Genomic DNA, 16,352 nt, shown 5'->3' on the forward strand with positions numbered 1-16,352 from the left:
ACCGAGTCCTCCAACTTAAAGGACCATCCCATACTTATATCGTCATGGTAATAATATGACTCATACGTGCGTACTAGCGGCAAATGAACTGGACATTCATTACCGATTGTGGATGCGCTGCATCGCCCTAATGTTCCCTTTATAATTACACCACTGCTGGTGGCAGCAATGAAACAGAGGTACGGGAGATAATAAGCTGCTTTGCACTGATGATTTGCATCATCGTCTTGATCCCAACTTATCGTCATGCGAACATAGGCAACGATAACCTCGAGATCAAGGTGTATGTGGCTGGGTGCTGCAGTTGCTCAGAGCATTATGGGAAATGCCATGGTTCACAGCTGATCTAAGAGCCGATTGGTTTGGAAACTGCCGTTTTTACTTTTTGTTTAATTGGAGAAGTTTTGATATTAATTACATTCAATTGCACTATGAACATGTATTCTGTTAACAGACTAAATGGTGTGTGATTGGCTTTAATCAGGCTCAGCTTATATTACAGAGGGCTCACATACACTGCAGATATTCTATATATGTCACTAAAACTATTGTTTAGTTAGATTTTGAAGATTCTTGTCCTAATAATCTAACTACCCGACAGAAATAATGAAAGTGTTTTGACTATTGATTGGTGTTTTGAATTCATTTTTGTAGTTTTTGAGAGGGACAGCAATGAAGTCTGGTCATCTGATTTAACTGATATGAATGTCACTTTACATAAGAATTCATGTAATATAGAGGTGAAGCCATAAACAGAGAGCACATGTTGCCTATATAACATTTTAATAGTCTTCCCTGTCATACAGAGGAACGTTATTAAAACAACTGGAGGCTGAGTGGCAGGCTGAATAGATTGGATTAAATGGGGATTGGCTCTGACAGTGTGTGTTCCGGTGATTGCTGTACAGACCATGAAGACTGTTACATACTGACAGTGTTCGACTGCAGCTTTTTGTCACTGCCCCCTGCTGCCACTGCATGCTCACATCTGCTGGCCTGAGGTTGGAGCTGATGTGATGCAGCTCCACTTCTGTAGGCCTGCTATTGGCTGATTCAGGGCTTGAGTTAGGGCATTGTAGTCTGGATTATTGTAGTCCTTAATTTACAACACTAAGGGGTCACTGCAGTTGGAAGCCCAATGGAAGGAAAGTATTCTGATTCATGAGTCAAGCAAAAATAACTTCCCCTAGTTCCAGCCTCACGTTTCTTCTTTTATTTGACAGTAAACTGACTATTTTTATTCTAATTGGGCAAAACTCTCTGATGACATCACCAGAAAGTATGATATTTTACTCCTATATCTTACTATTTTCTGATGACTGAATGATTCATCAAGAAAAGTAATTTAATCACTCAGATTAATCAGTAATGAAAACGATCGTTAGCTGCAGCTACAGTAAAGCAGAGCCCATACTGCAGATTTGCTCTTATTTGACCTGGAAAGAACCGTGTTAACTGACAAGGCCTGCGTCTGCCTAATTTGCATATTCGGATGTGATCACAAGGAAAATTGCAGGAAGCAGATAGATAATAAGATGACATCTACATGCATTTGTCTAAACTTAATAACGCTATTTTTCATGTGAAAACCATTTGCATCCTTGTTCATGTCTCCAGGTGATTTTCCTACAGACTGCTGTCTGTGGTGAAGCAGCTGAACAACAAGGTTAAAACTCTTCATCCTCAGATTCCTCTCAGCTGTCAAACCAACAAGACCGATGCAGTCAGACGTCAGGTAACGAGTGAGAAGACATGCTGGTTAACCAAATCTCATCATGGATACAAGGGCGGCTGAGGCTCAGGAGGTAGAGCGGGTCGTCCACTAGGTCGGTGGTTCGATCCCTGACTCCTCCCTCCTCCATTTCTCTGTGGACTGAGGCTTTGATACTTTCACAGTATTAATATAGAACCTAGACCTGATCTATAATCAAACTACACATGGACATCTGCCTTTAGACTATATGAGACTTTTACTAATGAGATATAAAACTTAATAAATACACACAAACTATTCTGGACAAAAGTAAAACTGTATAACTACATGATACCAAATGTAAACACATCTGACCATTTGACCTCTCTCTCTGTCTCTCTCCTGTCGTATCTCCACCACCCAGACAGCCGTGTGGGTGTCATTTAATCTTCTTCTTGTCCCAGTCTGTTTCTGCAGACTTCCTGCCCACTCGCTCTCCCTCTTCTCCCTTTCAGCCCCTCACTGATCATTAACCTCGGTCCTTGTCGCACGCCCACGCCGCTTGTCCTGATAGCGCCCTGGCGGGGGGGACGACGGTGCGTCTACTGCCAGGCCCTTTACACGGATTCTTGAGGGGAGAGAAATGGATGACGGGTTCATTGGGGGCCATTATAATGGGTGGGTAGGGGGGCTGACAGTAATGACAAGGACTCCAAACTGTGAAACACACACACACTTCATGAGCAACATTTGATGTAGACTTGAAGAGATTTTGTTCTTTTACTCTTCTTTGCCCTAAAAAGGGAAAAGAGTATGACAAGGAAGGAAGGAAGAAAGAAAGAAAAGAACACAAACACAAAAACTCTCCTCTATGTAAAAGTTCAGTCATGAGTGCAGTTGCAGGCCATTGTCTTACACACACAAACTCACAGAAAGTACATTGTGTTGTTGTCATGGCGTTCGCCGCTTCCTGTCCTGCTGGACCGGCAGGGCTTGGTCGACCAGAAGGCCTCCTGTCTGCCTTAACCTCATTTCTATAACAGATCAGCTCATTCATTCAATTAGCAAACACACACACACACACACACACACACACACACACACACACACACGCTCTCACTCATGCACTCGCACATGCACATTAAGCCATCTGAAATCTATGGCCTCCCAATCCAATTGTTGAAAAGTATAGTGAATCCCGGCGGTCCCGCTGATCGGGCTCTGCTCGGTCAATAGAAACCTTTTCATCTATAAAATGATTTCCTGCCTTCTGTGAGGAGAACGTGCAAAGAAGAGATAAAGTCAAATCAATCATTTTAAAAAAAAAATGGCGATCAGTGTTAGTGAAGTTGGGAAAAGTTCAGAACTGATGGGGAAAATTGTTGCAGAGCACAGACTCACAGTGAGTTCGGTTCAGTCAGTCCATCAGACACACACTGACACATCTGACGGTCCGGGCGGAACAGCTGGCGCTCAGCTCAGTCTCTGACTCGGTGTGGCAACAAGATGTTCACAGCAGATCTACAGTGGAAGTTAAACTGTTTCTCTCTGAACACTGTGAAGCTCCTTCTTTTTTTGTTCTTTCTGTTCTTTTTCTTTCAACCTTGGTTCTTTTCACATTAGTAATCTTTCAGTTTATTACAACTTGACTCTTGCTTTTGTAGGTTTGGCCGTGAGTCCTGTTGGTAACAATAATGTTGCACTCAGTGAGTAAACTGTTGAGATCTGTGAATGTGGCAACACGGTCACAAAGATGTTCAATGGAACAAAACACAAAAGTCAAACAGGTTGTAGACAAATCAAACTCATGTATTTGGAACAGAAAATTATGGCCAACAGTAGAATTACTGCCAAAAGATCAAGTCCCAATTCCCTCAGATATTTTATACTTGCCGTGGTTGTGCTTATAACATACAGATTTCAACATGTCTGCTGTGGGACTAACTTTCAGTATAGTAGTTGAATAATTTGGCTCAACTTTTGCTCATTTCCCTTTTTTTTCATCAATACTTTTATTATTATCCACACACTGAATAACAGTCATGGTATAGCAAAGTTATATCAGAATACATAAACAGTTTGTAGGTACTGCAGTTTTGCTGCTAAAAGTGTTTCTACTGTTCAGAGTCTGAAATCAACTGGAAATCAGCCTCAGTGCTGGAGCCGTCCCAGTTCCACTTCCCGGATTTGATGCTTCAGAGGCCCAGTACATTTTTTTGATGAAAAGCAAGAGACCGTGCAGCAATTGTGTGTCTCAAAAATTCTGTATTAAATTGTCAATACCAAGCGTTACATCTCTTATGGTGCTTGTGTTTCCTGTAGTGAGATCTCAGAAATGACTGTGGTGCGAAGTGTCTTTGTACTGAAAATAAACGATGGTCAGGATTTTGGTGAATGAGTCGGACTTGATCTGTAGCAGCGGTTTGCAGTAAGTTCTTGCAGTAACAGGAGCAGGAGAACTCGTCCCACAGTACCAGTGTACAGTACTCCGGTTTATATTGTCCCTGTGTTATTTGTGGGAGCGTTGTGCAGGGGGGAGGTCTGGAAGCAGCAGGCCGGCTCACAGCTCCTCTTTTATTCTCTGCCTCTCTCTTTGCTCTGACAGATCCGTGCTGATATCAGATTGATGGGCCGATTTGATTGAAGTCTCTTTGTCGTGCTAATGTCACGGCAAGTGATGGATGAGGCGCGTGCGCACATACAAACGCGCGCGCGCGCGCAAACTCCGCTCCTGAATCGAAAGGTTCCCCCTCCTCCTCCTCACCTCCACTCACACACACACACACACACACACACACACACACACACACACACACACACACACACAGTACACACCCCTCACCGGCTGACAAACTTTTGGACCCTGGTCACCACAGGCGACGCACGATGAGCCACGTGACCTGTGGCAGAGGTAAGAAAAGAAGAAACGGAAAAGAGAGAAAGAGAGAGAGAGAGGGGAGAGAGAGAGAGAGAGAGTCACAGAAAAGAGAAGGAGATAGAAGACAGAATGGAGGAATACAGTGTGTAACCTGTGTGGAGGTGAAGAGGTGATCTGACTCTTCTGTGTTCTCGCGGTATTTTCCACTGTCACCGATGAGCCATTAGAGACGCAGTGTGAGTTGAGCTAATGACAGGCCTTCACTCACGGCAGCAGAGCACCTCGGGTTCGGGGCCGTGCAGCCTCCACTTTCTTTTCCTCCACACTGGAACTTTCTGCTCGTTTCTATTTCTACTTTTTTGAAAATTCTCCTTAAAAATTTACGGGTTTTTCCTTTTTCCCCAAAATAATTTACTGCATTTAATTTTCGAGTTTTATTTTTATTTTTCCAGAATTAATTTTCGTTCTGATTTCACATCATTCTATTTGCTCTAATTTACACATTTGACTCAATTTACACTTTTTATGGATTTTTTCGATTTTTGATGTTTTTCCAGCTGATTTCTACTGACGTCATCTCTCTGTGCCTGCTTGCTGCGGGTCATTGTAATCTTGATTCAGTCCCACCGGGCCTCAGTCTGCATGGACAACATGAACTCCTTTGTGGAATACTCCATTTGTAACAGACCGGGCACCGGCGCCTACTCTGCGCCCAAATCTTCACACCACCTCCACCATCATCTTCCTCACCATCACCTTCCTCTGGACCAGCATCAAAGCTTCCCGGTGACCTCTGCCAGCTTCCACACGGGACCCGCTTGCTCCTCATCTCCCGTTAATGGGACAAGAAGTGACAGCACGATGTACACCGGGGATGGTCGGCTGTACGGGGGCACCGGAGCGGGAACCGGCGGTGGAGGAGTGGATGGGGCCTCTGGGTCGACCCAGCATCATCAGCAACGTCCACATCATCATCATCATCATCATGAACAACAACAGCATCAGCAGACGCACAACGGCTACCATCCTCATCCTCATCTTCACCAAACCCAAAGCTTACAGAGCGGAATATTACAGCCCTATAGTACCGGGAATAACGGAAACTCTGGGGCCTACGCGGGTCAGGCATGCGCCACAAACTCGGAGTATGTTCCCGCGACGGGCCCCACCAACACCGTTCACCCTCAGTACTTCATGGATGAGTCTGTGGCCTCCTCTTACTATCATCAATCAACCTTCCCCAGCTCGGCGCCCAGCTACGGGGCCCTGGCCGGAGCCTACTGCGGGCCTCAGGGCGCTCTGGCTGGGTCACAGTACCCGCAGCAGCTCGGCGGGGGTCTGGATGCAGCGGGCTACTTAGGGCTTCCGCACGGGGGAGGTTACGGGGAACTGCCCGTGTCTCAGGACCGAGAGAGGGGCGATGAGGAGGGCCAGCAGGCCGGGCAGGGGCAGACCTTCGACTGGATGAAGGTGAAGAGGAACCCGCCCAAGACAGGTAGGAGCGGGCTGGTGGTTATGTCATAATAAAGCTTTATTACAGAGTTGCGCCTACAGTTAAAAACCATCAGACCAAACGTGTAGTAGCTCAGTGATTTGTGAGGTTTCCGGCAGAGCTGCGGCCTCTTTTCCATTCATCATAGTGGTTGTCAATGTTACACCCAGAGGTGGCTTGCTCTAAGAACAGTACATTGTTTATGATCAGCTGAGACGGAAAAAAAAAATCCCAGTCCAGAACAGATTGTAAAATAATTTTTATAGAAATGTTTTTAAAAGCGAGGAAGCGACAAGAAGTTCACTCTGATAAATCAGGACATCCATCCTTTAATAGGCTCATTCAAATTTGTTTCCCTGCAGGCCTCAGTTCAGATGTTGTGTTTGTATTAAACCTTTATAATGTGAATTTTAGTTTCCTTCTGTTCTTTTCTTCTCTTTTCACCTGTCTCAATCATTTCATTGTAAACAAAGGGAGGATTAAAAGCGAATGTATTTTGAACGTGCTGTATAGGCCCATATAAAATAATTACATTGAAAATATGTGATCGAATTAAATTAAAAACATAGGCTATGATGGACAACTAAAATTGTAATAATAAATAGGCCTACACGGTTTTAAATTGGACGCTCAACGTCCATCAAGTCAAAGGGTTTCAGTTCCATTTTGACAGTGTAAAACAAATGGACGGAGACAATCTAAAATTAATAACTACAGCCTCCTGCATTGCTGGTATAATAATTAACCTATTGGAGCGTCACGTAATTACGACGTAAACTTTTCTCACGTTTTGTCTTTTTAAAGTGAGATAACATAAGTCGTGTATGTGTTTTCAGGGCCTCGTCAGTGTGTCGTCATATCTTCAGACACATAGCAGGTCTACCTGAGTCCACTTTGCTCCCGGACGTCTGTTTCTCTCTCTCTCTCTCTCTCTCTCTCCGTCTCCTTGTGTCTCTCTCCCTTTTTTAATGGATATAACAACGTGTTATTTCGCCCTGGGAAGTCTGTTCTGGTCTGTTATCTTTAAACCCCCCCCCCCCTGTTTTTTTTCTCTCGTCTCATTTTGTTGTTCCAGCTTTAGTTTAAATATCCTGGGCAGCACTATAAGTGTCAACCTGCTCAAATAAAAAAAAATAATACAGGCTAACTAACAGGCTTTTATTAATGTACAGGCCTGATATTAATGTAGACGCGAACAGCAAATCACACAACAAACATAAAGAAGAGAAAGGGACTTTTACTCAACAGGAACAGTGTCAAAACGAGGACACTTAGTTTTCTTCTTGCAGCCCAGTAGCATATGACCAAATGTTTATCCACCTGTTTATTTAAATGGGTGGAATAGAAGAAGTTGTTAAAACACATGTGTAACAGTCTCCCTCCTCCCTCCTCCCTCCTCCTCCCTCCTCCCTCACAGTCAAAGTGTCGGACTTCGGCCTCGCCGGCGCGCACAACAACGCCATGCGCACCAACTTCAGCACGCGGCAGCTGACGGAGCTGGAGAAGGAGTTCCACTTCAGCAAGTACCTGACGCGGGCACGGCGCGTGGAGATCGCCGCCACGCTGGAGCTGAACGAGACGCAGGTGAAGATCTGGTTCCAGAACAGGCGCATGAAGCAGAAGAAGCGCGAGCGGGAGGGCGCGTCCGCGTGCACGGCTCGCTCCTCCTCCTCCGGTACCGGCAGCGGCTGCAACAAGGACCTGGAGGACACCGACCACTCCTCCGCGTCCACGTCCCCAGGCGCGTCCCCGAGCTCAGAGACATAATGGGAGCCAGTGAGGTGACTGGTGACCTACAGTCTAGTGCTCAGTGATCCGTTATTTGATACATTCCTCCTGATGTAGCCTGCTACATAAAAACTACAGACCATCATGCAAAGGAATCACACCTACCCGTGAGCCCTCAGTAATCATGAGTCAGACCACACCCATCTTCAAACTCAGCTCTCACCTGTAAAGCTGTGAAGTGACGACCACGTGCACTAACACTGTGACAAAGGTGAAAACAATACCAGTCACACTTTCATGGCTGGTAATCACTCCTCTAATAATCAGCCCGTCTCCTCTAGCCTTTACTTGAGCTTTAGTTACTGATCTCCTGCATGTCCCACAACTTCACCTGGACTTTTTATATCCTTAGTTTTCCATGTAGGTAGAGAGAAGACATTTAGATCCAGAAAAAACACATCATCTTTTCTTCATCAAACTCGCTGCCTCTGTGGCTCAAAACGATTAATCAGTTGTTTTTTTTAAGGAGAGTAAAATGGGGTTTTTCCCCATATATATTTGAATTAAAGTGACCTACGAAAACAAAACTATGTTATATGGTTGTTGATGCAGAATACACTAATAAATCAAATACACTCAGGTCATAACCTTCACTGTCAGGTGTCACAAGCCATGATGGTTGGTAACCGCTGCCTTAATGGACCCGAGAAGCTGGTGGTAGTTGATGAATTATTCCTGAGCAAAAACCTTAGTTTTGTTTGGGACGGACACGCTGTTTATTTTGCAGATTTTTGCCTGAATTGGGAAGTGGGGAGCTGTTTTTAACAGTAAAACGATCTACACAGTATCTGCTGTACAGGGTGTTAATGGATCCTTCCACTGTGATGATGATAAGATGCACTATGGCGTCTGTAAATGATGTCTGAATTACAGGGTGATACTTAGTGGTGGCTTTTCACCTGCTTGATTTGTTGTTGTTTTTTTTCATTCTGCCATTTATTGAGGTGAACACGGACAAAACTATTGAATATATAAAAAGACAAGCTGTGGTAGATCCTACACTTATGAGCCTTATGATCAGGAATACAGGGAAAACATACTTTTATCTAATGTGGTTGTACTGTAGCTGTTTATGTTCCACTTTATTATTTTTGAATATTGGAATGTTTCTATGTGTATGTTTGTTCTCTGGCTTTTGCACTATGTGACTACAGGGAGACGTTCAGACAGAGCTGATGGTCAGGGTCTTCAATCGTCCAGGTTTCATGGTTTCACATAACTGGGACAAAGAAGCTCGGAAACGCTACATGAGACATGGCACAAGGCTGTGATGCCTTTACAGACACTGGTTGATTTTGGATGTGTGTGTATGTGTGTGTGTGTGTGTTGGTGTGTGTGTGTGTGTGTGTGTGCAGGGGGTCATGATTAAAGAAAACTACTGAAGAAATGCTGAGGCCTGTGAAACACACGCCTCCTTCCTGAGGAGGAAAAGTGGGCGATTTATATTTTACTGCCTGTCCCTTTCCCCGTGAGAATAAATTATTGGATCCATTTTATGTTATTGATTGTAGATTATGGGAAACAGTGTGTGTATGAATGGGGTGTTTCCCCCTCGGGTAAAGTTTTGTTGCTACTGCTGAAGGTCACAATACTTTAAACCTGACAAAATTACAATATGGAAGTGATTTTACCCCTAAATATGACAAAACCTGACGTCTGCAAATTCAACAAATGGTTAAAAATATTCAAGGACGTGTCAGAACATTTCTTCAGTCTGTACTTCACATATATACAGTGGCAAACTACACGTTTCCTTCCTCAAAAACAGACTGTCATCATTTAGGAGTAAATCTCAGGTGTAATATTGTCAGCTGAAATGTTTGGCCTGGACTGTGAACTGTTGTGACTGGTGTTTTTTTTTTTTTTACAATGTCTGCTGTTTTTAAATGAGGACAGACTGACTGAGTTTTATTAGTTCTGCTGCCTTAACACTCCAATCATGTTCCTGTCTGTCTTTTTCTACTTCAGCCTACCTCAAGTAAAGATGATTCTGTTCATCCATCCCACTGATGTTTGTTTTTTACTCTTCAAATTGTCTATGAGCTGTTTAGTATAAGATTTACTTATATATGATTCATTGATTCATGAGTTACACACATTTACTGAAACATCTAACACCCTGCCTCGAGGACACGTTCATTTCAGAATTGTGTTTAGATGTGCCAAAATTAGCTACTGTGTAATTTACCATAGGAGGTGAAAATAAATAAATAAAATAGATATAATAACAGATTTTGTTACAATTCCTATAGTGAGCATATAATATAAATGAATAAATAAAAATTGATTTATATATACAAAAAAGACAGTTTTCCTGCCAAAATACATGTGTATTGAAAAGAAAATAGACCATTTCCTCCTGTTTGAGTAGCATTTGCTAAAAACTGCAGTGACCAGCTCTTTGTGGAAATTACTGAGCCTTTTTATTTTTTTAAATCTAAATAGATATTTGAGAGGTGTTTTTAGAGATTTACGTCGTCAGTAGGAACCATTGGCTTGGGGCTGAGTGCAACGTTTTCTAATGAAACGGTTTCGTATGATATCCTACAAAAAGTTATACAATAATAATCCTACAAATGTCCAGATAATATAGAATCTGACAGCCTCAAGCAAACTGGCACATCTCTTTATCCTCAGTGGAAAAATAAATATTTTAAGACAGTTACACCATTAAAATGTGTTTTGATAAAATTGCAGCCAGAAATGTGCATTTTATTTTCAAAATCTTCGTTCAGTTAATGTATATGATCTTTAGTTTGTTAGTTATTACGAAGATTTTTTTTGGTTTATATATTGATATGGCGGTTGCTATTGGTGCTGCTATTGTTTCACATGCTGAAAAGCAACACGAAAGTGTCTTTGAAAGAAAGAAATAGAATAAAATGAAATGAAAAAATAAACTCAACAATACGGTGGGTTAATGTCAAGTGCCTGAGTGTCACATACAAGCAGGTAATTCCATATACATCTGAATCTGTACGTTCTTTGCTCCAGAAACGTGTCACATGTTCCAACAATGATGAAGAAGCTTAAAAGGTGGCACAGCACATGCACAGGAGGAGAGGAGGAGTGATATGTATCGAGCCAATAAAATGTGTGACCACTAGAAATGTGCGCTGCCCTCCCTCCGGAGGTTGAAGCAGGAGGAGAATGTAAAGCAGGGACAGAGGAAATGATGAAGAAGGAAAAGGAGCCGGTCATCTTCCTCCTCTGGATTACAGAAACACAACGTCTGACAGAAAGCAACGCACAGAGAGCGTCACACAGTTCAGCATTTCCACAGCAGATCCTCACATTCACAGAGATGCATGGCCTCTAGATGACCCCCCCCCCCCGCACACACACACACACACACACACACACAACACACACACACACACACACACACACACACACACACACACACACAGGGGTACAGTGAGGAATGTAGCGGGGCTTTCCGGGTGGCTCGCTGAACTGTTGACCTTTGGAGAGCCTCTGGGATATCTAAACATGTAAACACACTCCTCCTCCTTCTCCTCTTCCTCATCATCCGCTTCTCCTTTCTGCTGGGCTGAAGGTGTCTTTTCCTGGAGCCTGGGTGGTAAGCTCAGTCATCACCTCATCACACAACTATAACCTGAACCCTAGAACCAGGTCTTAACCCTGGAACAGACCTTTGAAGCTGTGAAGACCAGAGATGTCCTCACTCTGTACAGTCTGTAACTGACACTGGTCCTCACAGAGACACTCACACACTCACAGTTTTAAAGACATGAGCATTTATTAGTCAAGGAGGGTCTGCAAGGCATTTTGGGAAAGGGGAAAAGTAGGATACAGGACTTGTGGAGCTTTACTCACACTAGTGATAAAAGCCAGGATGTATCTTGGCCTCTTGGCTTTTTTTAAACGTCCCATATAGTATATAGGTAGATATAGTATAAAGTATAGTATATCCCATATAGTCTAAAGGTAGAAGTTCATGTGTAGTTTGATTATAAAGCAGGTCTAGGTTCTATATTAATACTGTGAAAGTATCAAAGCCTCAGTCCACAGAGAAATGCACACAGCCTGTATTCAGAAACTGAGCTTAAAACCAGCTGTCAGGACTTCTGTGACTTTGTGATGTCACAACAAAGCAGTCATGGCTCTCAGCCACACTCCAAGCCCCGCCCACCTGGACTCACCATCCAACCTTGCAGGATTTGGTGTCTCTGAGTGTTTACCTGAAATCTGATATATTTCTATTATATTTGTTAAATGACTCCTCAACTATTCCTTAAATTGGGCAAGAACTAAGGAGCAATAGGCTGAAATTTTAACTCGAGAGACTAACAAGTGTATTAGCTAGCCCATTATCTCTGGCAATTACGTCTTTAGTGGAAGATTTTGTACTGATCAGCCACAACATTAAAACCAGCCACCTGTTTTATTGTTGTGGCTGAACCGTGAACGTCCAATGTCAATGTTCCGTGTCAATGCAGGAAGTAGTGTGTTCTTAGCAACTTTGAAGTGGAAGACCAGAGTCTCCGCCCTGTCGCAGACTTTTGCTTTTTAATTAAAACTTTGAACAGAAGCCTTTTCTTACAGGCTCTGAGCAGAGTCACATGTCTGAGCGAAGCCTGTCATATTATCTTCACAAAAAGTTTGACCTCTCAGAAATGTATTTGAGTTTTCTGTTTGAATGTCTGCAGAGGAGATAGAGGACAGAGGAGAGGGTCAGTGATCCACTGAAACTAAAGCTTGTTGATGGGGCTAAAAGAAAAAAACAACTGTATTTTAATGGATTTTATTTTCATATTTGTTTATGAAATGTTCATTTTAACCAAGTTGCAGAATGAAATATCACACTGAATGAGCTCTTAGCAGCTCCTGCTGTACAGGGCCGATGTATGTACAGACTGAAATCACTGGTTTGCTTTGATCATCTCACAATTTCCAAGCATTTTGTTTTACAGACAAGATCTTTAGTTGACAAGGAGCATCTTTTTTACTATGATTTATGGGCAGATTTTGAGATTTTCACTTACAGTCAACCCTGGAGCCACTGGAGATTGATCCTCATAGAGCAACTTATGCTGTATCTAAAAATATATGTTTCATCATATCACCTCAAGCATATACAGCATGCACAAATAAAGCAGGAACAAAGAACTTAAACAGAACTCAAAGGAATGTTTTCAGTGTTGTGCAGATTTGTCCTGATGTTCTTCCGGTTCTGTATTTCTCTTCCCACTGTGCTGCTTGTTGTGCTCATACATTTAAATCATCAGTTGAAACTTCATGTGAACAGCAGCCACATCAATGAATTTGAACACACACAAACCACACAGCCCTCCCATATTTAATGCAAAAAAATGAGAGAAATTAATATAGATTAAGTAGATAGAATATAAGATTAAAGGAAAAAGAAAAAAAAATATCTTGGGGTGAAAACCAAAGAGGAGAAAGAGAAAGAAGAGGAGGAGGAGGGGGGTAGATAGAGAGAGAGAGAGAGAGAGAGAGAGAGAGAGACATTGAGAAAGAGTGGGGATTCTTCCAGGTTGACCTCATTCAGTCTGACCCCCAACTCCTGTTTTCCTTTCCATAACTCATCTCAAGTTCAACACAGGGCTGTCTGCCTCAGTGTGTGTGTGTGTGTGTGTGTGTGTGTGTGTGTGTGTGTGTCTATGCCCTCACAATGAGCGGAGAAAGATAAAGTGGTGTGGCTGCAGTTCAAGAGTTCAGAGACTCAGTTACATAGATGAGGGCGCACGCACACACACACACACACACACAGCGAGAGAGAGAGAGAGAGAGAGACAGAGAGAGAGAGAGAGAGAGAGAGAGAGAGAGAGAGGCCTGGTAAAGGTTTGCACTTTACATAACTACAGTGGCTTCAGAATGTATTCATTCCCTTCAGTTTATTGTGTTGTAGACTTTAATGGAGACAATTGTACTTTCTCCCATCACTCTACACTTAATCATCCATAATGTCAAGTGAAAACATGTTTATCAAAATCAAAAACTGAAATCTCTTAATTTACAAATGTATTCAGAGCCTTAATTCAGTTCTTCGTTGAACCTGTTTGGAAGTGATTACAGCTTCAAGTCGTCTAGGGTTAATCTTTACAAGCTTTGCACATCTGGATTTGGGCAGTTTATCGCATTCCTCCTCTCAACCTCCGTCAGATTGGATGGGAGGTGACTTTGAGCTGTCATCTTCAGGTCTCTTCATTCCAGAGATGTTCTATGAGGTTTAATGAGGCAATATATAAGAGAGTTTAAATCATTCAAAAATGAACTAAGATTACCGACAGGATGTGAGGGAATAACATTTTTTGTGAAAAATGTTAGGTTTTCTTTAAGGACCTCTCTGTATTTGGTTTCATTCATCCTTCCCTCAGTCCTGACCGGTCTCCCTGTGTTTTCTGCTGAGAGACACCCCCACAGCGTGATGCTGCCCTCACCATGCTTCACTGTAGGGAGTGTATTAGCCAGGTAATGAGCAGTGCCTGCTGTTCACCAGATGTAGTGCTTGGAGTTCTGCTCAAAGGGTTAAATTTATGTCTCATAAAACCAGAGAACCCTCAAACTCCAAGCAGGCTGTTATATGTTTTTATATCCCTTATATCTAGCCACTCTACGATGTACCATACATGACGGAGTGCTGCGGAGATGCTCCACTGACACACTGAGATTCTTGGCTGTCATCAAGTGAGAAATCACGGACTGTCACATGATCAAACTGGAGCCTGAGCCGGACCAGGTCAATGGAAAGGTCAATACCTACATTAAGGAGCAGGACGTTTTCTGGCATCCAGCTTTTCACAGTACACAACCAAAACTCTAGTTTAGTTATCTGAGAATATCCTCCAGACTTTACACAGCTGAGCATCATCAGTGTAACAGTGGAAATTAAATCTATGACTTTGTGTAATTTGGCCAAGAAGTGAAATATAAAGAGAAAAGCAGGGTACGCTGGGTATTATCATTATTAATATTATTATTATCATTATTATTAACAGATTTGGATTACAGCAGTGAATGGATGACTGTCTTTATGCTAATTAAATAACTTAAGTTTATGAAACTACTGTAGCAAAACTGACAAAGAAAATTAAAATAATTTGTGCACTTCAACTAGAGAACTGTACTGTCAAATATTGTTCAAACTGCTGTTTGTTTCATTTACATATAGTTTAGGAGTCTTTCTTTCAACAAAGGCCTTGGGTTCAGTGTGCGGCTGCTGGTGCATCCATCACAATGACTATAATAAGAATACATTAGAAAACTAAGAAATACATCACAATTGTAATAATACTAATAGTTGCAATCTAAATGTAAAATATTGCATTGGTTAAAGTGAATAATAAATACTTAAAAACAAAGATGAGGCAAGTAATAAAAGGCAAACACTTGAATGCATTTCTTTGCATTCACTTCAGTTGAGTGTGTGTGAGTGTGTGTGTGTGTGTGTGTGTGTGTGTGTGTGTGTGTGTGTGTGGGTGTTGCAGGTCTTGTCAGGGTCATCCAGAGTTCAGCAGCTCCCGCTCCTCCCTCACTGATGTGTATCTGTTTACTGTCTTGTCATGTGAATCTGCCTCCGGTGACGGTGGAGGTGCAGGCTGGTTTTTAATGTTTCATTTACTTAATATATATTATGTTTACGTGGCAGCATCATTGTAAAGGATCTTCAAATGCAGCTCTACCCTCACCGAGCACTTTAACAGGAACACCTGTACACCTGCTTATTCATGAAATGATCTAATTAGCCAATCACGTGGCAGCAGGTGATCATTGATCAGTGCTGAGAGGACCACCGGTCTCAAGGTGGTCATGGTGGTCCTCACAGCTGTGAAATGAATGACAAACATTATCTGGATTCACACTCAAAGTATTCACAATCTAAATGGTTACTGAAAAATATCAAGATCTAATACAGAATCAGGTGAGATCACGTAGATCATTTAAGTTCCTGTACATAAAGTTTCTTCTTATGTATTATGTTATGTATGTTTTTCTGTGTTGGTTGCACATCTGGATGTTTTTCCCTGAACAGTTTGTGCTTTGACTCTTCTATACGTTTTGGTATCTGTTGCATTTTGGGATGTTTGTACTTTCTCCAGCTGCACAATAGAGATATTGGTAGATATTGCGATTTCAGCTGGAATGATTGTTTTTGCATTTAATTTTCACTGAAAAATTTATGATGATGTGATTTTTTTGTCGGCCTTGTAACAAACATGTTCCTTTACGTCTGGAGAATATGATTTGTATGCCGGGGCATCTCTGTAGCACTGTAGTACTTTCACACTTGTATGTGCTTTGGTCTTAAGAGCCACACTAGTTTTTAATATTTAGCTATGCCAACAGGCAGTTAAATCTGCATGACGTGTATTCAGCATTCTCTTAACAGCATGTGTGTGTATTAATTCTTCAGTACTTAGTGAAATGGATGCAGAAATGTATTTGTAGAGACGCATAAAAACACTCCTAGCCTCTAACGATGATCCTTATCAGTAAACAGAACACTGATTCAG

The 16,352-nt window shown here is 42.2% G+C and overlaps 1 protein-coding gene across 1 annotated transcript; it reads left to right on the top strand.

The window, feature by feature from the left end:
- Positions 1 to 4,971: 4,971 nt before the first annotated feature.
- On the top strand, positions 4,972 to 9,840 carry hoxb1a (homeobox B1a). The gene is made up of 2 exons (XM_056401861.1): positions 4,972 to 6,066; positions 7,481 to 9,840. The coding sequence occupies exons 1-2, from the start codon at positions 5,214 to 5,216 to the stop codon at positions 7,828 to 7,830; spliced, it is 1,203 nt and encodes a 400-aa protein (XP_056257836.1). The 5' UTR covers positions 4,972 to 5,213; the 3' UTR covers positions 7,831 to 9,840.
- The last annotated feature ends 6,512 nt before the right edge of the window (positions 9,841 to 16,352 follow it).

The sequence above is a fragment of the Seriola aureovittata genome, chromosome 17, assembly GCF_021018895.1.
Source record: "Seriola aureovittata isolate HTS-2021-v1 ecotype China chromosome 17, ASM2101889v1, whole genome shotgun sequence".
Classification (NCBI taxonomy): Eukaryota; Metazoa; Chordata; class Actinopteri; order Carangiformes; family Carangidae; genus Seriola; species Seriola aureovittata.